The 27,146-nt window shown below is 39.9% G+C and overlaps 1 protein-coding gene across 8 annotated transcripts in view; it reads left to right on the forward strand.

Moving 5' to 3' along the window:
• Positions 1–27,146, forward strand: part of LOC124052847 (protocadherin-15-like) — a 159,333-nt gene that overhangs the window by 54,769 nt on the left and 77,418 nt on the right. For all 8 annotated transcript variants that reach the window (XR_006842064.1, XR_006842065.1, XM_046377567.1 and 5 more), the window contains 9 exons: positions 2,311–2,481; positions 9,202–9,310; positions 10,791–10,903; positions 12,713–12,919; positions 15,096–15,230; positions 17,747–17,896; positions 18,028–18,119; positions 19,736–19,837; positions 26,485–26,617. Coding sequence is in view for 6 of the 8 variants with exons in the window: in XM_046377567.1 (XP_046233523.1) it covers positions 2,311–2,481; positions 9,202–9,310; positions 10,791–10,903; positions 12,713–12,919; positions 15,096–15,230; positions 17,747–17,896; positions 18,028–18,119; positions 19,736–19,837; positions 26,485–26,617 (1,212 nt within the window). In the remaining 2 variants the exon portion in view is untranslated. The remainder of the gene's footprint in view (positions 1–2,310; positions 2,482–9,201; positions 9,311–10,790; positions 10,904–12,712; positions 12,920–15,095; positions 15,231–17,746; positions 17,897–18,027; positions 18,120–19,735; positions 19,838–26,484; positions 26,618–27,146) is intronic.

Below are 27,146 nucleotides of genomic sequence, written 5' to 3' on the forward strand. Positions count from 1 at the left end.
TTTTTTTTTCCTCTTTCATGCTTATTTCTGGCTTCAGTCTCAAACAACAGATAAAGTCATTTAAAACTTGCATTGTGGGTTTGGATGACTGCAGAATAAAAACACAATGCTGGTGTTATTTCATGTGCTGTGGAGGCTGTTCTCTACTGTCACCATCGAGCTAACATTTCCCCAGTTATTTTTGCAGTGCATGCAGTATGCAATAAGATTTTCTATGGCGTCAGTCGGTTGGATTTAACTGCTGTCCTGATTCTGAAAGATGCCCCACAAAAATATGGATGTTACAATAAAGTGTGTGAGGTGCCATGTTTTGAAGAGATTATTTCCTGGCAGAGACCTCCATTTCTTTCTTTTGCTGTCAGTTGATTGACACTAAGAAGAGCATAATGCAGTGCAGCGATATGGAAGCACTCAATTCAGGTGTAATTAAGTAACAGTAACAAAAATTTGAACAAAATCTAATTAAGGTATTATGCATATTATCCTGCTTGGTCAATTTTCAAGAGTGAGTTTAATGACAAAAAACTACTTGTTCTGAAAAGAGCAAAATGAGCGCTGATATCTATCACTATACTGCCTGATATGCAGACGCAATCACGTATAACGGAATCTAGATGTCTTGCAGAAAGAAAGTCTAATCTATGTAAAAATGTTTTTTCCGTTTCTTAATTATGTTGAATTAAAAACAGAAAACGCAGCAGTTTATTGAACATACAGATGAATAGGCCTGTTAAATGTTAGCGATGAATTTGCTCAACAGCTACCTTTGTATACAAGTGCTTCACCTCAAGCACCAGCACTTGATTTAAAGTGCACACTAAAGAGTGATTGCACATTCATGCCTGAGCTGAAATCAAAGTTTGTGAACTTTGATTGTCTGACTAGGAATCTGTTCCTTGACAACTAGCTACATAAATATAAAAGCCTCTCTTAAACCCAGCTGTTTCAGGTTAAGAACTCCTGAAGGTCTTCCTTTTAGATTAAAGTGCCAAAGTATCCAGCAAGCATCCATTGTCACTGTGTGTGTATCAACACACTGAACACATACATTTTGGGGGTGAGTTTTTTCAAAAGCCTGAGACCTTTAAACAATACAGATATTTCCACTGGACTGTATCACTTGGGATTAATGTGTTTTTTTTTCACTAAGAAATGTGATAGGCCACCAGATTTACCCTTCCTTCGGATGAAATGACAAGAGCCCCTCTTTTTGACTAAACTAATGCTGAACCACCAGACAGCTAAACATGAGCTAAACGTGTGTTTTATTGTGGGAGAGGTGAGGCTTTTATGACCTGTTGTCCAGCAGGGTTTGCATCTTTGACTGTAATTTTGTGATCTCACAGGTGTTTAATGTCTGCCCGGAATCAGTGCATCTTTTCCTGGGGCGAAAACCAACTTTTAAATCCAGTCTTGCGTCTGCAGTGCTTTTTGCTGGGCACAGAATGTGAAAATGAAAACATGGATTTAGTTAATATAGTAGCTGTTTTCACCTCGGGCGAAGAGCTCATCCCTTGAAGACAGGAAACATTCTGCGAATTGAGCGGGAAATGGCATCCCCCTTTATCTCCCACCTGTGCAAATTATAAACAGATTTGTACTTGGTCCATTTTCTCTCCCTTCTGCACCCTTTTGTCAGTTTTGTCTCACATTTACATTACTTTTTAAACTCTGTACTATAAATGCATTAGTTTTTAGAGTTCGTGATCAAAGTGACAAGCAACTCAGCTAAGTCGCGAAGAGTACAAGGATCACAGCAACACTCTCGCAATGTTTCTACCATATTGCTGTGATTGTTTAGAAGTGAACTGAAATTACACTGCCAAAATAAAAGTCAGGAACTTACTTAAGGTGTAAAAAAAAGTTTACTGGTGGAAATGAAATGAAAGATTCCCTGGGTGTGACACTATACATATGGGCATTCAGTTTAAGTTTAAGTTAGCTGCTATGAGCTTATTATTCTTAAATCACAGCAGTAAGACTGATCTGTTAGAGAATGGACACCTTGTGCAAGAAAAATTAGTTTAGTGTGTGAACCCGTTATAAATGCATAAGAACACTTTTAATTTGCCCTTGATGAGGTATAAATAGAAATGAAGATAAAGATGTAAAATAGACACCAGCCTCCGAGGGCAATCAGAGATCCCTGCAGCTTTGTTGATTTGATTTTCTAAAAATATTCTGTTGGGCTGTGTTGTGGTCACTTTCTGTTCAAGATGTGAAGATAAAGATATGCAAATATCTAGAAGTGCAATATGAGCCACAAAAATGCGAAAACCCCCCCCAAAAAGCTCTGTCTTGTCTTCCCAGGATCGAGCCCCTTATCCAAGTGAGCGCCGTACAGCCACCACCACTCTAACTGTGGATGTACTGGATGGTGATGACTTGGGCCCCATGTTTCTTCCTTGTACACCTGTGGGAAACACCCGCGACTGTAGTCCCATCACATACAGGGCTAATGTACTGGAGCTGACAGAGCCGGTAAGTGTGTGTCTGTTTTGTACCTATGTCATATACTGTTGTATATTTGTGTGCACTGCCATCTGTCGACAATATTAGTGTGTATTTGTGTGTGTGTTTAGTGCACTTTTGTGACACAGCATAGTTATGACAGGGTTTTTTTTTTGTGAATGTGAATCTCTTAGGACTCATTGTGTACGCCTCTGCCTACAATATTTAACTATTTAATAACAAAGTCCTTGAAAAAGCAATGCAGCTTTTGTGTATCTACTGACTTAAATAATATTACACATTATTTTTCAAATAACTTGTCACCCCCCTTAAATTCCCAGTGAAAGCAATTCTGTAAGTGGATAACCCATCATTTAGAAACTTAAACAAATGAACAAACTTTGTTCTGCTAACTTCTGCAGCGACAGACCAAATGCTTTAAAATGAAACTTTGTTTGGCCTTGAATAATTTTAATAATAAAAATAAAAAATAATTAAATTAATTTAATAAAAAAATTATAAAAAGAATTTAATTTTTCCCCAAAATCTCTGAGCTTTCATATGTGATAAATTGTCTGTATCACACCTGCCTTTGAGGTAAAAATGTGAAACATTTGTTTATTCAACTTGACATTGAAAACTTCTGCCGCACCAAACTATCCACTGAGTGATGAGAACAAAGGCTAAAATCGTTCACGTGTCAGAATACATACACTCCTGTATGTGAAGTCTAGCAGAAAGTATGGTGGAGCCTTCAAAAGCAATTAGCATCATTTGAAACAAAAACACTCACATTTTAATGATAGGAAGATGTTACTCACATAATGTGGCCTGTGGAGTTGTATATTGAAAGAATAGATTTGTATTATGGTGTCCATTTGGCCGTATTTATTTTAGGAGGAAGATTACATTACAGTTATGGATGATGTCTTGTGTTTTGAGATTTTATGAGGTGTTAATGCCCTCCTTAAAAATATCTATACTTTTTGATAAAACTTAAATAGGGGATCAGCGAATTATGTTGCTCAGCTCAGTAATTAGGAAGAAAAGTAGAGTGTATTTAATGAGTCCAAGGGACTGTTTTTGACAAAAAAAATTTGATTAGTTGATGTTATTTCTACTCTGAGTCTCTTGTGTAGTGTTATTTAAAAGTGAATCGACAACACTGTTTATGTATTTATGCTTACACAGCTCCATACATCATTTTGCATTTGTATCTCGGGCATTTAGCTGATGCTGTTATCCAGAGCGACTTACAATAACACTTTGTAAATGAGACAAAGTTGCTGCAGGCAAAATCCTCAACTCTGACAAGTCAGCAGAGCATTCATCCCTGACCACACACAGGCACACACGCACACACACCCTTGATGGTGACAAGCTAGCTGTGCGTTCATGCCTCGACACCCTCTGCCCCACATCCACCTACACACACATGCCCTGAACAGTGTCAAGCTGGTAGAGCAGTCTAGCCTAACTGGACATACTACTTCATCTCTTTGTTTATACTGAGATCTTTGTCACACATGCACACACACACACACACACACACATACACACATACTCACTTTTATCCCCACACATAGAGGGAATTTGCCTCTGCCTTCAAACCTCTCTTCCTTATCTCTCTGCACACACACACACACACACACACACACACACACACACACACATACACACAATTTTCCCCGAGCCAGGAGAGAGACGGCGAGGAGCAACAGGAGTAAATCAACTTTACACCTTGTGGTTTTGAGAAGGAGCAAGTGTACGCAGACAAGGACAGGGTTTACGATGTAGTGGTGGTGGTGTTAGGGGGGGTGATGTGCGGGATGGGAGGGGATCAAACAGGAAGAAAGGTAAAGGCAGACACACAGAAAAGTTATGCGGGGAAAATACTTGAGGGGTTTTAAAATCTAAAGTGATGCTTTAAACATGTTGCATCCAATGCAAAGACTTTTCTTCACTTCTCAGTTTGCTGTCTGTGCTGACTGTGTGCTGATTTCATTGTGTATCATCTTACAACATCACAGCGGTAGAGAAAAAAGGGATCATTCACACAAACTGAGGTTGCTTCGGTTTTTATTGGTGATTTTTATTCTTTGAATGAGACTGTGATGTCTGTTTACTAGAGCTGGAATCTTTGCAGATGTCACTTTCGAGCTCATATTCAGAAGACCTGATGATGGTTTTTCACAGTGGATGGTTTCACCTAAATTCCGTGATGGCTGTGTCCCTTGTAGTTTTCAGGCATTTGCACTTGCTAGCTCACTGTTATCGTTTAATTGGCCATTGTTAACAGAGCCATTGTCAGTGTTATTAGTAACACTTCTCCTGCTACAAGTCAAAATATGTGCTGCGATAAGGTGTTTTAGCAAAACCTGAACCAACCATTGATTCTGAAGCCTCCTTTGTGTACTTGCCATGCTGTCAGTCATGACTATTGTGTAAGGATGCAAGGCAGTGATTAGTTAAGGTTCTCTATTTTAGGAATTTGATTTAACAAATTTATATTTTTAGGATGGAATTATGTTTAAAACAACACTGTACTCAGTATTCAACCTGAAATATCCGTATTGAATACTCATTGATATACTTCTACTGCCAGCGTAGTCTCTTTCAACCATAGCTCACCAGGTGGAAAAAGTATGACCACATACACATAATCAAACGATCATATACTTTAACTGAATGATTTCAGGTCATTTAAATTAGTGCGTATTTACGCCAACAGCACGATCCCTCCTATTAGTTTCGCCTGACTGGACCTTTCCCTATTCAAAGCAGCTGTCTCTCAGGGGCTCTGTTTGATTGATTTAGACTAGACTTTGAAGCCATCCAACATCAGTACTTTGATACATTCTGCTTGAATGAGCCCCAATTTAGTGAATGTAGTTAACACTCAGGGTTCACGTTTGCTTTCCTAAAACTGTCGTCGAAGGGAAAGCAGGAGAACAGAAAGGTAGATAGGATGATGTGACGAGAGAGGTGGAAATGCAGAATCAGTGTAAAGGGCAGCAAAGAGCTGCTGTTGCTGGCGTGTAAGAAAGATGAGGACGTGAAGTGAGGAGAGGACTGAACAAAGAGGAAAGTCAAGCCACCATAATAGTTTGAGTTCTAATCAGACTGATAAGAAATGACAACCTCAGAGCCTTGGAGCCAGCATAACTATTCTCTGTGTCTTTCTCCCTCCCTCCTTCTCTCACACACACGCACACACACACACACACACACACACACACACATACACACACACACACACACACACACACTCTCACTACTTATACACACAAGATGCTGGTCATTTATGCTGAGGAGTTGGCTGTCAGTCCACGTTCACACATCCACTTCAAAACGTTGCTGCCTCTGCAACTCAGAAATTTATGGCTGTAAGGGAAACATAGATTATTGAACAACAACAATAAACAACTTTCCCAAGACCTGACTTTGTTTTGACATTACATCAGACTCGCAATTGATTAGCTACAACTTGCATAAAGAGCATCAGGGACCACAACACTATGTGCTATATGTTTATTTTGCAGATGCTTTCAACACACACCACAACCTTGCAGCACTGCAGTGCACTGCATTGTGGATATATAGCCATCTGTTATTTTTTTATGTGATAGGGGAGAGCTGTGTCTCTGTTGCGCCACAGAGAACGTAGCTTAGTGGTTGACACAAAGTCTCACCTGACCACCACACACCCTCAGGGGTTTTTCCCCTCCTTTATTGATCTCCTCTCTGCTCTTGGGATCAGCCACCTGCCTGCACAGCTGCTGTTCATTTGCTCATTAGTTTTCCAGTAAATATAAAAGGCAGTTTCACCACACACATTGCCAAGCGGTGTTAGCTAGTCGTTGGAGTGGCTGAGTCATTCGTGTCAGCTTGATACCTGTTGCTCATATGCTGCCTGGTGATTCTGCAGTGTTTGCTTGCCTAATTCTGTGTGCCTGTTTTTGACAGTAAGCCTTGAAAGCCCAGTGAGTAAAGAGGCTTTTAACATTACCTGCCCAGCTTGTTGTGTCTGCTTAACAGTCCACATTTTGAGCCTGTATAATTAAGTGAGTTCACTTTTGTCACTTTTTGAGTTGTCTAGATTTTTCTAAACCCAGAATTGGTAACTTATGGATGACTGATCTCACACAGTTTTATGCACTGCAAGTTTTACCTTGTAAAGTGCTGTGCTTCTAGTAAATTATTAGAAAGACAGAAGCACGTACACTATATAGGTAACATATTGACCACCTGATCATTACCCCAATAGGGACTTTAATGACTTTGCATTTTAAATGCATAGAGAGCTTGGCGGCTATAACAGCTTACACTATTCTGGGAAGGTTTTCTACAAGATTTTGGAGTGTTTCTGTGGGAATATTTGCCCATTCATGCCGTCGCGCATTTGGTCAGACACTGATGCGGGACAAAAAGGCCTGGCTCGCAATCTCCATTCCAGTTCATCCCAAAGATGTTGGATGGGGTTGAGGTCAGGGTTCTGTGCAGGCCAGTCAAGTTCTTCCACGCCAAGCTCAGCCAATCATGTCTTTACGGACTTTGCTTTGTGCACTGAGGCACAATCATGCTGGAATAGAAAAGGGCCTTCCCTAAACTGTTGCCACGAAATTGGAAGCATAGCATTGTCCAAAATGTCTTGTATGCTGGAGCATTAAGATTTTCCCTTACTGGAAGTAAGGGCCCAGCCCAACCCCTGAAAAACAGCCCCATGAAGAAGTAGGTCTGGATACTTTTGTCTATATAGTGTGCGTTGGACAAGGGCTGAGCTTGATAAGTTCATGGATTTGGGTGGAAGGAGTCGATTTTAGAAAGCCTAGCATGTTTATTTTTCAACATAGCCCCCTTCTACATTCACACATTTAGTTCTGGTGTAGTCAAACATCCCTTCTTTGTAGAAGTTGACATCTTGGACTTCCAGAAAGTCGTCCACGGCGGAGATAATGTCATCATCACAGTAAAATTGCCATCTGCTGACCTCCTTCATCTTGAGGAAGAAGTAGTCTGAGGGTGACACCCTCTCCTAATGTTGCCATCATATCCTTTGGTGATAAACCCTCATTGAGACCGATGTAGCGGATGACTGCATGAAGGCCGATGTTGTCAATTTTCTCAGACACTGCTGACTTGCAGTTTCAGTCGCCCTAAACAGAGATGCCACACATTCAAAACTTTCTGCATAATCACTCAAAGACTTGGACTACACATCCATGGATGAGAGATGTATAACTTATCTCCTTTCACCTTAGGCCACAGACTTATCAGTCCCCGTCATACTGAAGTTTAGTTGGCTGTGTTACAATCATCCTTTTCTGACTAGTTTGTCAACAAGTTTTTCAAAGGCTACTAACAAAACAAAGTACATGAAACATTTCACACCTTGCTCTCAGGCATCTTGAAAAGTCTTTCAGTCTCATTTTCAATAATATTTATGATTTACACTAATAGTAGCAATAAAAGTGCCCTTATCCATATTGTCAGAGTGGGACCAACTAATGTCAGAAATCATATATTCTCATTTTTGAGACATATGTCTTGAGTTTTACAGTTGGTCTTTTTTAATGTATTGAGAGGTGGTGTTTAAAGGGGCTGTCATAACAAAAATTGCAGGATCTCAGTGTTCTCAGTGACTTCGCTGTCCTTCCCTCACTCCCCCTTTTGTTTTCTTCTTTGCTGCATTTACGTTTCTCTCTCTCTTACCTCCCAGCTGATTCGTCTCCCTGCCATGTATTTACACCCTCTTTTACTCCACTTCATTACTCGCCATAACTTCTTCTCTGCCTGCGTCTGCCTCGTCTGTCTGTGACAGCCAACAGGAGATATAGCTCTGTGATGGCTAGTAGATTTTAAGTGCTGCATGACAGGCGCAGTTGTAAAGTGCTGTATCTTAGCGGCGGGTGTTTGAGCTTACAGCATGTGTATGTGTGTCGGTGATGTGTGCTGGTACATTTGTGCACATTAGGGAATACATGCAGTGTTGTTGCTGTGCTTGGCTTGACATTTTACAGCTTTAGGTTTTATTCTATAGGCATGCAATGTTTCTCCCATGGGGGGGGGGGGGGGGGGGGGGGTTCTTCGTATTGTCCACACCTCAGCATGTTACACAGTTATAAGTCAGCGTTATAGCCACACTGACATACAGATACAGATGCATTCCTGCAGATTCAGAGTGTGTGTGCGCATAGAGTAGATGAAGTTAGACAATATGCATGATATAAATAGGTCCTAATTGTTATTGTGATTGAGCTGTTTGTCATCATTTTTCTTTTTTCCAAACACACAGTATGTAGAATTTTATGTGTGGGGTGAGTACATCTATGCCAACTGTAAATGTGCTCTGAAGTATCCCAGTATGTGTGCTTTGCCAACAATTGATTGTCCTATTCTGCAGCTTTCTGTTTAAATCTCATTTGCTATGCTGGTATGCTCAGCTTGTTGTTACATGTGCATAAATAAAATAGATAAAGCTTTTCTTTACACATTAGAACAACTGAGTTGGACAAATCACAAAGACATTATTCTTCTAATATCCAGCCCTGTTTTCTTATTGTTGCTTTAAGGCTAATTTCGCTTTCTTGGTTTTTTACTCTCCTCTCAATATGAAAGTACACAAAATGAAATCAAGCCATATTCCTATACATGCCACTGGGACGCACATTGTCACTTACTCTATCCAGTTGTTGTTGGTTATTTTTTTGTGATATTCAGCTCTTGTGCTCCATTTTATTCTGTTTCCAGATTAAAGTGAGTCCCCTCAATGTGACCCCACCGATTCAAGCTGTGGACCAAGACAGAAACATACAACCTCCCTCTGACAGGCCAGGGATTCTATACAGCATCCTCATTGGTAGGTTTACATTTTATTCAGTTATATTAGTTGACACTAGAAATATATACATTTGTGTAGCATTCATGCATTTAGGATGTGTTGCAAATGAACCAGCAGGTTTGCTTAATTGCAATATTAAGCAGTCTCATAGTTAGTTGATTTTGATTTGATTGATTTCTCCAACAACATATAATTGCAATATAATTACATAAGCCAAAATGTTATCCATACATCCAACACCTAGCTGGCACAGAAACACACAACCTCCTTGATATGCCAGGTGTTAGTTCATTTAATGTATTTTCATGAACACTATGTGAAACTTTTTTACCATGCCACTTACCCATACAACAGATAACTCTGTAACACAGTGGGACACCAGCACACCTGTTCGTAGATGTCTTCGTGGAGCCAGATCTTGTCAAGTACTGATCTGTGGTCTCAGGGCTCCTTAGCCCAGGATCTTATGACTAGAAAAGGATTGTAAGGATTATAATGAAGGCACTTAAATGTTTAGATGCAGGATTAACTCTGCAGAGTAATTCTGAATGTGAAATAATTGTTAACAATATGCTAATAGCCAAAGGATAATATTTCCAAGATTACACAGATGGAATTATCTTCTCATTAATGCTTCATGAGTGACTTAAGTTGAAAGTTATCTCTAATAGTAACAGTGCACCATTGCTGCAAGACATCTTGATTAGTATTTAAAGCTGTCACGGACTTTTATTCATGAGGATCTTCATAGTCTGTAAAAATGCAATGACATCACTTGACACGGACTTGATTACATTTCCCAGACTCCTCCTGTGAAACTAATCTCTGTCTGAGTAAGTGTTATGAGAGAGACTGTTGCAAAGGACAAAAAACCCCCAAAAAATCTATTGCAAAAATTTGAAAATGAAAAAAGTAAAAAAAAAAAAACAGCTGAGGGTCAGTTGAGGAAACTTCAAAAATGTTTTACAACTGTGGTTTTAGCCCGCGTGGCCTTCATCGGACAATATGTGAACGGTCGTTTGTAGTTGCTTTGGAAACACTCTTGGATGGCCGAGATGTATGTGCTCACTGAGGCCTTGATTCTCAGGCACGGGGACACACTGTGAAGAGAAGACAGGGACCCGCACAAACATCAGTAACCGCAACTATGTGGGGAATCTTTGTTGCTTCTCCTCTCACCTGATTTCCCAGCTGAGCAATGCAACATTCCAAAGCACCATATATGTGTGCATGACCACCTAGAGGGAGCGGAGATGAGAAGACTGGGCGCATTAGCCATGCCTCTCTGCCCCTCCCTGTCTTCTTTATACTCCCTCCCCAGATACCCACCAGACAAAATTTATATTGATTGTTAAACCAATCAACTCACATCTGTCCCTTTCTCTCTCTCTCTCTCTCTCTCTCACACACAGACTGCCCCAATTTAGGATATTTTGTTTTTGCTCTGTTCTTCCTATTTGTATCTTATTGCCTGCCCTTTTGTCTCTTTTTCTCTCAGGCAAACCAGAGTCCTATGCAGAGTATTTCAGCTTGAACAGAACCACAGCAGAGCTCCTGCTACTAAAGCCCATTGACAGAGAGCTCCACAGCAGATTTGATCTGGTTATCAAGGTGAGAAACACAGGAGCTGCAAACAGCGGAGGTGTAACTTGACTTTTCAGTGTGTGTGGAAACAGCAACTTCACTCCTCGATGTACAATTTTTTAAACTGCACTTAACCCTGAAATATCCATCGAGCTTTTGATCAGTAAATCTGCAAGTTTAAGTAAAGACTAAATGTTCTTTCTTAATGTATTTATTTGGTGTTTCCTGGTTTCTGTCAATTGAATGTAATCCAGTCTACCCTGAAAAAAACAGTAATTGTAAAGCATTAGAAGTCTCCCATGCTGTGTGAAGGTTGTTTTTTGTCTCAATTAGGCTGATAATGGAATTACACCACCAGGCATACATCAGGTTCAGCTCTACTGAAACTGAAAATTGAATTTTTCTTCCACAGGATGTTTTTGTCGTAGCTGAAAGCACGTGTGCATCTGTGTATGTATTTAGTGTACAGATATTGTTTCTAAAATGACATTGCATTCAGTGTGCTTTTGAGATGTTAAAACTGTTGGATCGCATATTAACCAATGAAAGAGGGGAGGATGAGAAAGAGACACGAAACAGAGGGAATGAAAGAATGAGATGAAGATGACAACGGCAAACAGAAGAGAGAAGAGAGAAACAAAAACAAAACCAACACAAAGATATGCAGGCAATCGAGCAGTTTTATAGTCATGTTCATTGTCACACTTTGATGACAAACTTGGGTGCGGAAGAATCTAAGGTGTGGCGGGAGAGACGTGTGTGAGGTGAAATCGAGTCAAATCTTAACAAACGGACATGAAACTGATATGACTCAGTGTGAATTACACTTAGCATGGATATCATGATCTCAAATATCCATTGTGAGCAAATATAAACAAATATGGACTAAAAAGTGGAGCTCATATGAGAATACCAGAACTTACTGAGCTGAGATTACAAAAGTTTTAAGAGCTTTCACAGGGTCTTGCTCCCCTGATGTCCCAAGTAGATTTATATGTGGTGTTAATATGTTTCAGTCCGTATTACCAAAAATATTTTTGAGTCACTACACTTTTCACACCACTCAAACTTCACACTGAGCTATTTAACCAAAAAAAGAAAAAGAAAACATAGATGGAAAAGGAGCTCTTCTCACCAAAATAACTCAGAGGTCCACTTAAAAATATCAGAGTGTAGCTCGTACAGGATTTTTACTGCAGTTGGAGTTCACTGAAAAACGGCACATAATTGCATCTGTAATTATCACCGGGGTTAGCGTGAAGCACTCACATACATACATGGTCTTGATGGAATTAATATCACTGACCTGTGCAGACGACGTTAAAATCACCCAAACTCCCTATAAAGTCAGTCTGAATGGAACTATAGTAGTACTTTGAGCTAAAGGCCAACTTTGGATTAAAGCTGCTTTACACACAATACTTTTGTTTATTCCATCAGTCTAATTTACAAACAATAAAATAATAGAAACCTTAGATTTATATGGTACTCTCATAAAATTTGGTCTCTATTGTTTCTGTTTCACACATTGACAAATTCAAAAATATTCAAAAATGTCTCCCCAGTGATTAATGACTCATACCGTCAGACATTGCGATTCATTTATTTCCAACTTTGCATACAAACTAAGCACATTTGCACTGTCTGCTATTGCACCCAAAATTTAGAACTGGTATGTAATGTAATTTCATAGCATTTCTCAGAACTCAACTGACTGCTGCCTTATTACACATTATGTGAAGCATTGTATTATCACTTGTGCAGCAGAAGTGGCTGCAATACAGAAGGTAAATCATCACAGTCAAAGTGATCAATTATTTTCTCTCTCCTGTTTAGGCAGAGCAGGACAACGGTCACCCCTTACCAGCTTTTGCCAACCTCCAAATCGAAGTTCTGGATGAAAACAATCAGGCGCCTTACTTCCTGGAGACCAGTTACCATGGCTACGTCAGCGAGGCATCACCGGTGGGGACCACCATATCGACCAGTGCCAGCCTGGCTGCGCCGCTGGCCATTGTGGCCCTGGATAATGATGTGGAAGAGGTGAGAGCAAAAGCACACAGAGCTGTCACCGACTTGAAGACATAATCGGATGATTAATACTCATGCTCTGAGAAATGACATTAAAACCTTTACAGACAGGATAATGCTGTTGTACATACTGAGAATGAATCAAGTTAATCTTTTGGAATTTTTGAATTCATGAAAAAAAAAAAAAATTCTCATGTAAATAAACACATGATATTTTATGTGTGTATTATGTTCTACCTCTGATGAGTATGATTTGTTGCTTCTACTTCCTTTATAGCTGACAGCCAATGAGATGCCTGTATGTATCAGCTGAGTTTGCTCTTTCTATCATCACCTCCTTTAGCTGAGTTCTCTGAGGCTTCATCTTTTTGATGTGGACAAGGAGACTAAACCCAAATTCATTTACTCCAAATTTACAGTGATTGTACTGGCAATTCTGAAACTCACAAAAAAGTAGCGTTTTTCTTTTCTTTTTTTTTTTAGTCCAAGGGTTCTGGAGTTTGGAACGAGGCAGACGAAGAGAGACTACTTATTTCGAGCCAGTGACTTGTTGAATTTGCCAGCTGAAATAACCACAGATGCTGGTAGATTAATGAAGCTCCATGAGTAAATTTAAAAGACTTGACCCCACAAAAGCATCACTTTTACTACAACCCCAAACACACTGCTTCAGCATGTAGGGAAATCCAAAGCTTGACATGCTTGCCATAACTTGTTAAGATTGCAGAGCTTTACCTTTTGGTCAGTGGATCATTTGCTCCTTGTGCTGGAATATCCTTTTATTCTGGTTTGACAGAAAAGAGGCACTTTGGAACTTTCCTGGCACTTTCCATGTAAACAAAATCAGCATGTTGTCTGTGTTTAAAGAGGATGTAGAGTACAGGAGTGAAGGATCAAACCATTGAAGTTTCCATTTAAGCCTTTTGTTCTACTAATTCTCTGCTTTGTGCCTTGCTTGCAGTGTGTGAAGTGCTTTATCTAATTTCCTTGTGAATCTGTATAGTAAAACTCTTAAATTGCCTCTTAGTGATAATGTAAGAATTTACAGTGCCGCAACATTGTTATCGCCGATGAATTCCCAAGAGCTTAGTTTATTTAAGATGTAGCATCGGTGTTTTGACGAAAACAAGCTTTGGTTCATTGCTTTCTAAAAGACCCCCACAGCAGGGGCTTAGCGTGGATAATGTGTGTATTTCTGTGTGTTCTTGATGCTGTGTGTGCATGGGGCGATTGATATATGTTGAGCAATTTTAAATATTGCTAACCCTGGTCTTTCCTCCAGCAATAAGTACCAACAATGATGATTAGTCCTAATTGTTTTTATGTGCCGTCTATCACTTTTATTTATGTGTGTGCATAAGACTGTGAGTGCGTGTCCTGAACTGTGTGTGTGTTTATTTATGACTCAATATCCACACTGGCTACATCGACAGTATTATCAGCTCCCCTGCCCTGCTGAGCAAGCCTTATCTGGAATGAGAGCACGCACGCACGCACGCACGCACGCGCGCACACACACACACACACACACACACACACACACACACACACACACACCACACACAAATGAGGTGACTGTGTGGGTAATGTCAGGGGAGGACTTGGATGAGGATTGCCTCTCCATCATGGAGTATAACATGCTCGCACACACACACACAAGCACACGCACACACACAGCCCTCATAGGAGAATTTTTATGGCAAATCCTTGGAGGAGTTTTTCCTTCACCTTCTCCTGCCTAAGCATTTCTTTGCTTTGAGCTGATTTGCATATGGATGCATTTTCGTTTCTTACATTTCTCCACTTATTTATACCAATGTTTCTTTTAATCTGTAAAATATAATAATTTGTAATATTTTAAACATAGATACATATAGAGAGGGAAAAACAGATTGAGTTCAACACTTGATTCATTCCTTTTTCAAAATGTGTAACTATTTACTTTTATCTGCTCTTTGGATTACTCACAGTGTGTGTTCAACAAGCATCCTCTGTCATACTATCTTGATGTATTCTTTTAATTAAACCAATGGAGGGGCCATTATTGCATCGCTGTGGTTGTACTGGGCAGCTCCCAGGTGTAAGTGTGCACCGGCATACCTCTCCTGGGTGATTAAAGCTCAGAGGGAAGAGATCACCATTGTAATGTGTTCTGCTACTCTTAACTTTTTTTCTTCCTCTTCAACAGACCAGGGATCCTCAGCTCCACTTATCGTTGGACAGCTATTCCCATGTTTTCTCTGTGTCTGCTACTGGGATCAGAAGATTTCTCACCCTGGTGCAGCCACTGGACAGGGAGACACAGGACTCCTATAACTTCACGGTACTCTAAAGCCTTGGAATTTGTGTGCATTTTGAATGTATGTGTGTGTTTATGTGAGAGAGAGAAAGCGGGAGTGAGATAACATCTGAATGCATTTGAATAACTTAACCTCAAATCAGAGACCTTTGATAAACCCGTGGCGGCGGTCTTGGAATAAAAGACTCTTATCTAGAGAGGAGGTAAAAGTGGAAAATAAAATGGGCAGAGATGAGTGAAGAATGGAGGAAGAAAGGAGGAAAGGAAAGTAGATGGATAGGGAGAGAGAAGAGAAATTGCAGGCATGTTCACCTGTGGCTTTGTAAATTCAGCAGTATTTTAAACCTCATTTATGCGTTTTTTTACCAGCGAGGGGATTACAGAAATGTAATGTACATGAATCGGGGCGGAGGGAAGTAAGAAGGAGAAATAATAGAGGAGAACAGTAGCTCTGTACGTCTTTGTAGGATGACTGACCAGTAATTAGCTCTTCCATTACTCGGTGCAGAAATAAATGTAAAAGAGAAAACTTATTAGGGTGGTTTCTCTCCCTCTGTGTTTTCATCTCTCCATCTGTTTTCCAGTTTCTGGCTGCCTCTCTTGTTGTTCTTTGTTCTTCCTCTGGTCCTCTGGTCCCTTGTTTCCTCCTTCGTTTCATTATTCCTCTCTCTCTCTCTTTCTCTCTCTCCCTCTCTCTCTCTCTTATTCTCTATTTTATTTCAGGGCAATCTAATTCAGCAGCTTAGTTATTGGTAAGGCACAAGCTGCCTGTTGCCAAGCACAGACTGTCTCTGTGTGTGCACCTCACCGTATGATGTAGAGCGTTGCAATGTCATACGGCGCTCTGTTATCTGTCAAGTTTAGCATGTTCATATCGGCCGTATGCGTTTGTGCGTGCGTGCACGTTTGTGGAAGTGCAGCATATTGTTTGAGTTTATGTACTCTTTTTGTGTGCACGCAGCTATTTGGAAGTTAAAGATGGGAGAAGCGGAAGGTCTGGTGTATTGATCGAAAGGCAGAGGTGTATGGTAATCATCATGAAAGCCTTGCGGGGGGAAAAAAAATTAAACTGGAGGAGAGAGCGCAAGACAGCACTATGAGACACGGAGGATGATTTTCATTTAAAGGAGAGTCAATCAGCTTCTTGGCAGATGAGCCTGGTGGAGAAGATTGGTATCAGTGAAGAAGCTTCTGTCGTTTCTGCTGATATACGCTCTGATGTGCACTAAAGGTTATTTCTAAAAAAGAAGTAAAGGGAGAAATTCATTGTTGTGGTTGTATTTGGTAGTACAAACTGCTTTAGCAAGAGTGGAGTCATTTGAAAAAGAGAGGGGTAACAAGCACAAAAGGCACGAAGTAAAATCACAGGTAATTTGTCGTGAATGTGGTGAACTGAACCCTGCTTTACCAACGTTTTGAGTGAACACGTCTCATTTGTTTTATGTACAAGATCATCTAGTTGAAAGACCGAAAATCACGACAAAAGTGACCTTAAGCATGAAAATGATCCTAAAACTAATTACGTTACTGACTCTGCTGTAACGCTACAGTGGATATTTGCTTTTTTCCCCCCCGTTTGCTTTAAACTGACAGGGAACAGATGGTTATAAATTCTGCTTAAAAGAAATGCACTTATTTGCGTTATGCCAGAGAGTTTGACGGAAAAACCAATCATGTGCTCATACCTCTGCTAAATGATAGGCCAGAGTCATCATTTATCTAAAATTGTTAACGTAGATTGAAAAAAAACCTTTCAGAGCTCTAAAGCTCAGTGATCAACACTTCTTTCCTTTGTTTGTTGTTCGTAGTCCATACAAAATAGCCGAAATGTCACATGCAAACACAACTTGTTGTGCTTCTACTTCAGTTGAGCTCGTTAAACAAACAAGATATAACATGTTAATGAGCTTCACAGGTCGGTTTGTGTGTGTGTTCGTTTCCTTTGCTTTCCAGTCTTTACACTATGCTGACCTAACCACCCACAGTTCTGGCTGTAAATTTAGTGTGAGTGTTATCATATAGAATAAGCATAAATATGTAATTACTCTGAACAAAACTATAAAGTAATTCTAAATGGGAAGTGTTTCAGGCAGTTACTGTACATGAGATTTCTAATTAATTGGACAACAATGTTTATGGCTTTTGTTTGAGTTTTGCACATTTTAATTGGGTTTATGTTGGTGGGGAAGTAGTAGAGGAAATTGAGGAGGTGGAATTGAATATTGAGGAGACAGCTGGAGCAGTTCAGGTCAAAGAGTTTCAAGAGATTTCAGTTGCCCCCACAGAAAACAAATAAATAAATACATAAACTCAGAACAGAGATTTAGATTGAAAAAGCACAGGATAAATCACTGTCAAAAGAAACAAGAAAACAAACAGATACTATCATGATGTGATGTACATATTTAGTATACAGTTTCCCCACCTCAGGATTCTTAAAAGGTAGGTCGGCTGAGTGTAACATTTCCCTCAAGAAGAAAAAGCACGGCATGCATGATTTTTTTCACTCTCTCTCTCTCTCTTTGTCTTTGTCTCTCCAGCTTTTAGCATCTGACGGCGTCCAGCAGAGCGCGCCGGTTACCGTGACCATAACAGTGTTGGACGCTAACGACAACACTCCGACTTTTGCAAATGTCTCTTACAACGTCAACCTGTTTACTGACATGACACCTGGAGAAACTGTGTTGCAGGTACACACTCACAGACTCAGTAACACGGTTCTTAAAATGTGTAGCATGTTGAACCTTGTGCGCTGAGCAGGTACGTATGTGTGATTGTTTAGAGCCATGGCGCTTCTTTGTGTTTCTATATCTCTTCCCAGCTGTCAGCAGTCGACTCCGATGCTGGTCCTAATGGTCAGGTCACTTATCGGATCTTAGCTGGCGACCAGGGGCATTTTCTTATTGGCAACAGGTAAATACACTTATAAATATATACTGGTGTACATGTGCCGATTGTGCGTGCAGCCTGTTGCTGTTGCACCCAGTTTCCCCCACGGATCAATAAAGTATTTCTGATTCTGATCACTTGTATCACTTTTATCACTTGCGCTGTAATGTTATTTAGATTGTTGTTTTGTTGTAAAAGGGAGTTTGCTGTTACCCATTCTTTTTATTGATCAGTCAATACCTGGTCAGCGTGGGAGGAAATGTGTGTTGTCTTGACCTTTTCAGCGTCAGGGCAACAGTTTAATGATGTCTGAATCTGAACACAGTGCAGAAACGGAGTATAAAAAGGGCCAGCATATCCAGAAGAAATCGCACAAATCATCTGTCTAAGCTGGACATCAGCTGACACACAACTAACCTCGAGGAAAGCAGATAACCGGCTGAATTTTTGGTTCCTCTGATGTGCAGGCAGAGCGCAGACGTTTCTCGATGTATCCTGTGACTGCACAGTGACACCCAATCACCCTTTTTTCGCTCATTTTCCCCTCACTGTGTTGCAAGGGTGAAAGGTTCAGTTTGGCTGAGAGCTGACATGCGACTGTAGCAACAATCAGTTTGAAAGTCTTCTAAATGGATGGAATGAAAGTATTGCACAGCATTTGTTTTCATTTAGGTATTCTTAGTCAAAGAAATAAATCCCCTATTTCTGCCTGCATGGCTTCAATGTTATTGTAGCATAAGATATTTACCCTTTGTAGCGGAAACGACCCTCAGTTTGGAAAAAGTAGTGATCATGGGTAGTGTCATACATGACATTCTTCATATTTAAGGTTTGTTTTTCATCCTTATTTAAATTATTATTTCACAGCCATACCTCCAACCAGCACTGTTGGTATCTTTGTGAAATGAAGCCATGCTATGAACCGTTTCGTCCTCTCTGCCGTGTTTCCTTTATGTTGCTAGTTTCCAGCAGCATGGGCACATGAGTTTGACATCATTGTTTTGCAAAGCGTAAGTCACAGAACAACATGCCAGCATCGATGAAACTGATGAAACTCTGAGGCACACGGCTCCGTTGGGCAGTTTGAAGCTGGTTGTTGATTCCGATGCCCAACTCTTTGCAGACAGTGACAGAGGACAGTAGCTTGCTGCTTACGCTTCACAGGCTGTGTAGACATGGCCTTAATTCACAAGTTACATGTTTTTTAAAAAGATGTAAAAATGACAAGTTGTGTTTTTACAGGGGATTTATGGTATTGGCTTATGACAGGCAGTCAGCCATGACTAATCTCACTGGAAGAAGGAGAATACTGACAGAAAAATGCCTTCCACCAGAACATATAGATTTCTCTGGTACTGTTAGAGATCGTAGAGCATTATTATCATTAATGATTGATATCAAAGGAAGCTTGTGTTTTGTATACATTCATTCATCATTGTCACATTAATAAAACAAAGATGATTATAAGTAATGCCAGAGATATACGATCAGCAGTGTGACAGTTTGTAGAAGGAACCAAAGGGGATACAAATCAATCTCGCGTGGAAACGTAATGAGGCCTCAGTTTTCCCTGCAGTTGCCTTTCATATAACATGCTTCCTGTGCCTAATAAAATAACACTGAATGAACTGTTTTCACAGCACTGGGGTCATTACTGTGGCACAAGGTGTTGAGCTCACTGTTGGGCGGAGCTACGCTTTGACTGTGGAAGCCAAAGACAATGGGCCTGTACCTCACAGACGGTAAGGGTATCTCTGTGTCTGCTTCATCAGTCTTTTCCTCTTGTCTGTCTGGAGCTGAGGCCCAAAAGATCATCATCGGATTTTCAGAGCTTGCACACTCATTGTTAGCCACTGTGCAGTGCCCTCCATTTGTCTGTTTTGCTCTCCCTGCTATTCTTTCTACCTTTTTAGGTGTGCTGTCATTTTTAAAAATATATGAATTCTGGTTTTGTATTAGAAAATGGCACAAAAGAAGTCTAGGAGAGGAAAATTGATAGTGTAAGTAAGAGAAGGAAATAAAAGAAAAGGGAGATGAGTGAAGCAGGTAATGAAAGGGTACCTCACTGCTAGTTGCCCTCTTGGTGAGAAATGCAGAAAATGATACTATCTGCATATAAAGGGATACTTTCTGCTAAAGCACACATGGCATCTAAATAAATGCTAAAAGAAACTAAAGATAAGAAACTCTATCTACTGCATTCTAAAGTAAAAGGACTGACTTTTGTTGAAAGGATAAGGATCTTTTTTTTTTATTATTTTTGTTCTCTCCTGCCTCCTGTTTTCCATCTCCTGCATTTCATCTCTCCTTCATGGATTAAATCAATAAAGAGCGTACAGCTTTTACCAGCTCACCAAATCGGGCTATTCCCCAACATGGGCTGTGTTATGGAAAGACGACGCTGCCCCTAATATTTTGTAAATTTTGTGTTTATTGATTAGATATCCAAAGTCTGACAGATAGCAGTTCAATTGTGAAATTTTAGTCTTAGCAATTACCAAGCAGTATCTGAGAACAGAAGTGAATCCAGCCATCGAACTGCTGGCCCACTAGAACACGGTCAATCTACATTGCTCCACGGATTGATATAGCAGCTGCACTGGCAGGGATATTGATTCCTTTAGTGTGTGTGTGTGTGTTTGTGTTAGTGTTTAATTTTTTCTGTATCATATGTCAACTTGACTCAAGAAAAATCCTAAAACTTTCAGAAAACAGGGGTAACATGCATTAAAAGGTGTGAACTGCGTTTGATTTGCACATTTGTCCCTCTTTTCATTTTCCTCCCGCTTTTTAGTTTACTTGACTTCTTCCATATCTTCTAATACAGAAACACTATGAGGAAAACTAACAAAAATAAAAAAAATAAAATGTGAGAAATTGACATCATTTGTTGTGTGCTCTTCAAATAAGAAGCACGCAACAAAAGCAGCACTGCTTACATACATTTAATAAAGATCAAAAACATATGGTACCTCATTAAATGTTATAGTATAGGAAAGCAACATGAAGGCTTTGCATATGAGAGTGTCTTTTAGCAGCGTTTACCTCCTGTCCTTAGACTTGCTGGTCACTTAAGATAAAAGTGTTTGTGCCAAAACGCAAACATAAAAAACTCTGACTCTGACAAGCTGATTTCAAAGAAAAAACTGAAAGGCAGACTGATTAAATAAGTACTTCACCAATTTAGCACCGCTCTCCTAAAACATTGTGAGACTCACGATGTAGCCTTGAGCCGCTGGCTTCAAGCAGTGATGAGCAGCAGGTCAAAAAGGTCTTCTTTCTGACTCCACACCCACAGTGTTGTTCTATTTTTTATTTTTCAAACTTGCAGTCTTCAGCCACAGCCGTCTCTTGAGGCACTTTTTCAGACTGTTCTTAGCTCCTCTGGAACCACAACAGACTTAACACAATTTCATATCACACATGCAGTAGTCTTCTCTAAGACCTGTAAACAGACTTTGATGTGTAAAATCACTGGAGTCACTGACAAATACTTCATGACTTGTGTTGTTCATGAACACACCCTTGAAAATGACCACTGATGGGTCAATCATGTCTATTTCTAATCCAAAAACCACAATATTGAAACAAAAAGTATGAATCTGCTTAAATGATTTTTTTTTATATGCGTGGAATAATTATCAGTATATCATTAAAAAGTCATTAAAAGTTAAACTGGTACTGTAATGTTTTGCATGGTTTGCACTGGCCTTGCCAGTCCTTGGTCATTTGCATTTAAAAAATGATGAGCAGGAGGTGAAAATAAGGAGAAACTACTATTGGATGAGTTTACTAAAATTGTCAGGCTTGTAGTGTTTGCCAGTTTGCCCTGGTGCTTTAATATCATATTCAAATAAATTTTCATCTGGATCAGTTTTGGTTATGTTTTAAAGCATTTGTCAGTTAGTTATGAAAACAAGTTATGTGCTGTTGAAGTTTTTGTTTTGGCTCTGATTCCAGTCCTAGTCCTTTAACAGTGGGTATCTGCTGAAGGTGCATGTGATCCAATGCTTATATTTAGTTAAATGTCAGTTAACTTACTCCATAGTCTGCTTAATCTGACACATCTCATTTTTCACAAAATGTGTGATCCAAATACTGGATGTCCTTCTTTAAAAAATATTAAGCCGATAAATTGGTATGTGGGAAGGCTCGCTCTGTTGGAGTTGTCCAGACAATAGAAACACTCACTCCTCGAGAGGGTGGTTCTTACCTCACAAATGATCTTTGGACAACCACACGCACCGGCTGCAGAGAGACGACTTTAACCAGATAACAGACAAGTTTAATTTTGGCCTGTCATCAGCTTACTCATGGAAATAACGCTGATTATCGACAGCTGGTATCATCTGCCACTGCCAGTGTTGGTTCACTTGTGGGAGTGATGGACAGGGTTGGCTAAAATGCAAAGCTGCTACCTAAATTTCATTGAGGCGGGCAAATCACAGTAAATTTCAGTAGAGAGAAGATTTAATTTTGATCAGCATTATTTTAATCAATACCAACGCATTAGAATATGCCTGGACTGGCCCCAGTATTGATCGGCTCAGGACAATTCTAATGAAAACTAATAATTAAATGCTTTAAAACCCATCAGCATCTCAAGCACTCAAAAGTCAAGGCTTTATCAGACATCACAAATTAAAACTTCTCGCACAGTTGACTTTTGACAAACTAAATCAATGTACTCCATCTAATAAATCAAAACTGATTACACTTAAAATGTAGAACAAGTGTTTATTATCATGTCTTACTTATGTAACATTGTAGTTGTCACAACTGCAGTGGATTTCTCTCTCCATCAGTGTTTGTCAGTCATCATGAAGGCTTGAATCCTCTCCCCACTCGTGCTCGGCTCCAGCTATGTAGCTGCCAAATCAATACAGAATGTGAACTACTGCAGATTGAGGTGGTTCCAGTGATTGGCTCACAGATTGTCCCCTAATTTCCCCAGACCCCGTGTTTATCTCAGCTGAAAACATAACCCACATAACAAATCAATATCTATCTCTGCCACCTAATTTATTAAAACTATGGGTCAGGGCCTAACATGAGCTGTGTATCCTCTTACTGGTGGGCGCCAACAAGACATGAGTGACAGCCTTTTTTTTGTTTTTTGGTTTTTTTTTCCAGTGACACTGGATCTCAGTTTGTGAGTTTGACATCTCTGTTGAAGAACCTTTGAGAGACATGTTTCGTTCAGATTAGAAATGCTTTTGCATGGCCTAGATAGATGCAGCCTGGAATACTGAATACAATAATTTAAGCTCAGGGGTCTCGTTTATACTTTCATCAAACCGTGGGGTAAACGAGAAAAGAGGGCGCCACCAGAGAGAACAGATGAGATGAGATGTTAGCTAGATAGCTGGATAGAGATCAAGATAAAGAGATAATTTTGCACTGTCACCTAGAGGCATGTATATTGTAAAATATGAAGGTGGTACAAATTGTATTGCAAGTCACAAGTGGTGTTGGGCATGCTACTTGAAAAATGTAAATAAATACTCAGTACAGATTACTCTTATCACTTACTTACATTTTTGTCACTTGTTTTGTCAAAGGCACTTTTACCAACTCCAAATGCTCCACACGCCGACGTGACAGCTTTGTTGAAAACTTGAATCCAACTTGAGTCCAAATTGCATATCCCAAATTTAAAACCTAGTTGGAAAATCTAAAACATATTCAAATGAGCCTTGCTCTTAAACCACAAATCAACGCTGGACGGGCAGGAAAAATTTGGGTGTGGTGGAGTGATTGATGCGAAAAATGCTCCCCCCCTCCATTAGCCAGCTGATGTGCCCTTGAGCAAGGCACCTAACCCCCCAATATGCTCCCCGGGCCCTTGATGCTGCCCACTGCTGCTGTGTTTCACTGCATGTAATTTGCCGGTTGTTGCATGTGTGTGTTCAACTAAGGATGGGTCAAATGCAGAAGATGATAGATGCAGCTGATAAACACCTTGTCTGCTGCTGACAAGGCTCATTATCTAATGAACATCATTGTAGCGCCGTGCATAGGCTGATAGAAAACAGACTTGAGATGTAGAAATCTACTTCAGGTTACATACAACATCAGCCGTTACGTTGCTGGTGTTGATCAAAACTGAAATGCATGTAGACAACATGAGACCACAAAGTCACATTCATCTAACCAAATTATGGGAAATCAGAGTGGCAACTCAGGTTCAAGCAGGAGTTTTAAAAGCAGGAGTTGCTGCCATGCAGAGGGGGTGAACTAGACCTCAGCTACAGTAGAAACCAGCCTCCTCCCCCCTTTCATCAATAATGCCATCTGAATTGTTTTAATAAAACACTGGCTTTCGCTCTGTCTCTGTGTACATTTTTCCAGCCTTTATCCATTTATTTATTTATTGGTGGGAACATAAACAGATTTTGTGGGCTGTTGTTTAGATCCGAGGTTCTGTGGCTTTTTCAGTCAATGATCCATTTTGAGTGGAGTTAATTTCTCCCTTTCCTCACCGCTGAAAATGGACACACTCGCCAAGTAGGATTACAAACGTGTCCCTGTGGGTTTTTTATTTTTTTTTTGTTACCCTGAAATTCAGGATGAGTAAAACCTAACATCTCCCGTGTCATGGGAGGGCAAAAGTGGGTACAGGAGTGACTGACTGAAGACCAGAGTTACATTCTTTCTTAGAATATTTCAGTGTATTTAAACCCATAAATCTCACTGACCTGCTGGAAGGTCAGCGGGGGCAGATTCATGCTGACAAACTGACCCAACCTTTATTTTAAACTCGAGTGCAAGTGTAGGGAAATGCATCTACAGTTAGATGTCTAGAATATTGCCATCTGATGGCTCTTGATGCCACAAAAAAAACTTACTATATGCAGTAGCATCAGGGGTAACTGAGGAAAACTCTGGCAGAACAATGTAACATCTTACAATGCAACCTGTGCTCAGAGTCGTGTTCCCTGTCAGTGGATCATATTATTTTGAAGTAATTATTGAGAGTCCCAGTTCTCTCATATGTTGTTGTTTTGGTAAGCAGTTGTTCAAGATCAAAATCATAGACTTAATTGTTTAAAATAATTAATATGGCAAACGTCGGTTCTGTTTTCTGCTGTATCTTAGTTTAATTTGAGCTTAGGTTGTTATCTCCCAATTATGCAAGGCAGTCAATTTGCCAGAAGGATGAAGACTGTAGTTCTCTAAACCTGACAACTATGTCCCAAGTAATCAGACTTTTTCCTAAGAAAAATTGACACAATGTATTTACAGAGCTATAAAGAAACAGCTCCGTTGAATTGTGGGTCATAACACTGACATGCTGTTTTGGAAATGAGTGTTATGTTGATTAGAAAATGTCAGTGATTACAGCTTATTGAACAGCTAAAGCTGTTTGTCAGAGGGGAAGTAAACACTGTGTAGTTAAGATTTCGTTTTTATGAAGTGAAACAATCTATTGTCAGATAATAACCCAAGTGCATTTTGATCTGGTGTCATCACCTTATAAATTAGAAAACTCAGTGTAATTTTCTTTCCCTCCTCCTTAAGTCACCCATATGCCTACTTCTTCTACAAAACTCTTATTTCTGTATTTGAACCATTTTAATCAAGTTTCTTTACCTGTCAAGGAATTGCTGAATCCACTTATCACCCACAGTTGTTTTAATTAACTGCATATTCCCTCCATTCACGCTTAGATGCTGTCATGGACATGTGTACAAAACACTTACTAATAGTTCTTCTAATATGATATTTCTTGTTTGCTTTTGTTCAGGGCTCATCTTTAAGTCATAGTTTTCAGAAGGTCTTCAAATATGCGATGCTGCATAATAAGGTTCATAACACTGCATAATAAAGGGCGCAGTAAAGGAGGACATAATACTGCCCTGTCAAGATGGAGTCAATATATACAGACATACATTGTATTAAAATGAACAAGCAGCACAATAATTCTCTGAGCAGCACAACAGCAGCCCCCTCATCATATGAGTGAATCGTTGAAACAGCAGGATAACTTTGTCAAACTTAACTGCAGAGATGTTAAGTGCTGTAAAAATGCGGCAGCAGAGCACTGTTTAGTCTCTTTGGCTCTCACACGGTTGTTGACTTCACACTCTTATCGATTACTTAAACACAACACGAAGTGCAAAGAAACAAACACTGGCCAACCACTCTTAACGTAAATAATAGACCATTCACCCTCCCTGACATTGCTTTATTTTTACCCACTTTCCTGTTGTGCTGCCCCCTCCTTCCCTCCCTCCTTCCTCACCCCCGTCTGAAGTTTCACTGTTACTATTCCTCCTTTATCTGCTTCCCTGTTGCAGGCTGGTTCTCCATATGTCTTTGTGCTCTCTATGTGTGTCGTATCTACCTTAGCTCATCCCCTTCTCTTTCTCTTTCTCTCTCTCTATAGGTCATCCATTACGACAGTCTATATTGAAGTTTTGCCCCCAAACAACCAGAGCCCTCCCCGTTTCCCACGGCAACAGTACAGCCTGGAGATCAGTGAAGCTATGAGGACTGGAGCTACACTGCTTAATCTGCAGGTACACTCGCACTCTGTCTCGCGCACGGTTAAAAACACACACATACACACTACATAACATAGGTTCTCAACCTTTTTGTTAGATGTTACCTTCACAGCCACTTACAGATTTACTTACAGTCTTAAAAATTGATTCATTTCTTTTAAATATTTCAATCATTTATTTATCCAGCTGTTTGATGATTACTTTGAGCTAACGTTATCTATTTCAGAAGTCATCTTTAGGAAAAAAATTTGACATGAGTGTTTTAGTTTGGCCCATGTTCTTTCTGCTAGCATTAAATAGAAGGGTTTATGACCTGTATGACCTTTTTTGGAGCTTGCCACCAGGGGTCGATCAAGATGTTTGGGCTATAGTGGGGCACTTGTGTCATCCATCTTTACAGTCAGTGGTTAGGTTCACACAAGGAGTGAGATTGGTTAGCGTTAGGATAAGAGTATCAGGGTAAGCCAATCAGAGGCTGGCGATGATTTCACCATCCTTTTAGCAAACGATCTGAACTGCTCATGCATTAGTTTCAACTTCTGTT

Source organism: Scatophagus argus, chromosome 21 (genome assembly GCF_020382885.2).
Source record: "Scatophagus argus isolate fScaArg1 chromosome 21, fScaArg1.pri, whole genome shotgun sequence".
Classification (NCBI taxonomy): Eukaryota; Metazoa; Chordata; class Actinopteri; family Scatophagidae; genus Scatophagus; species Scatophagus argus.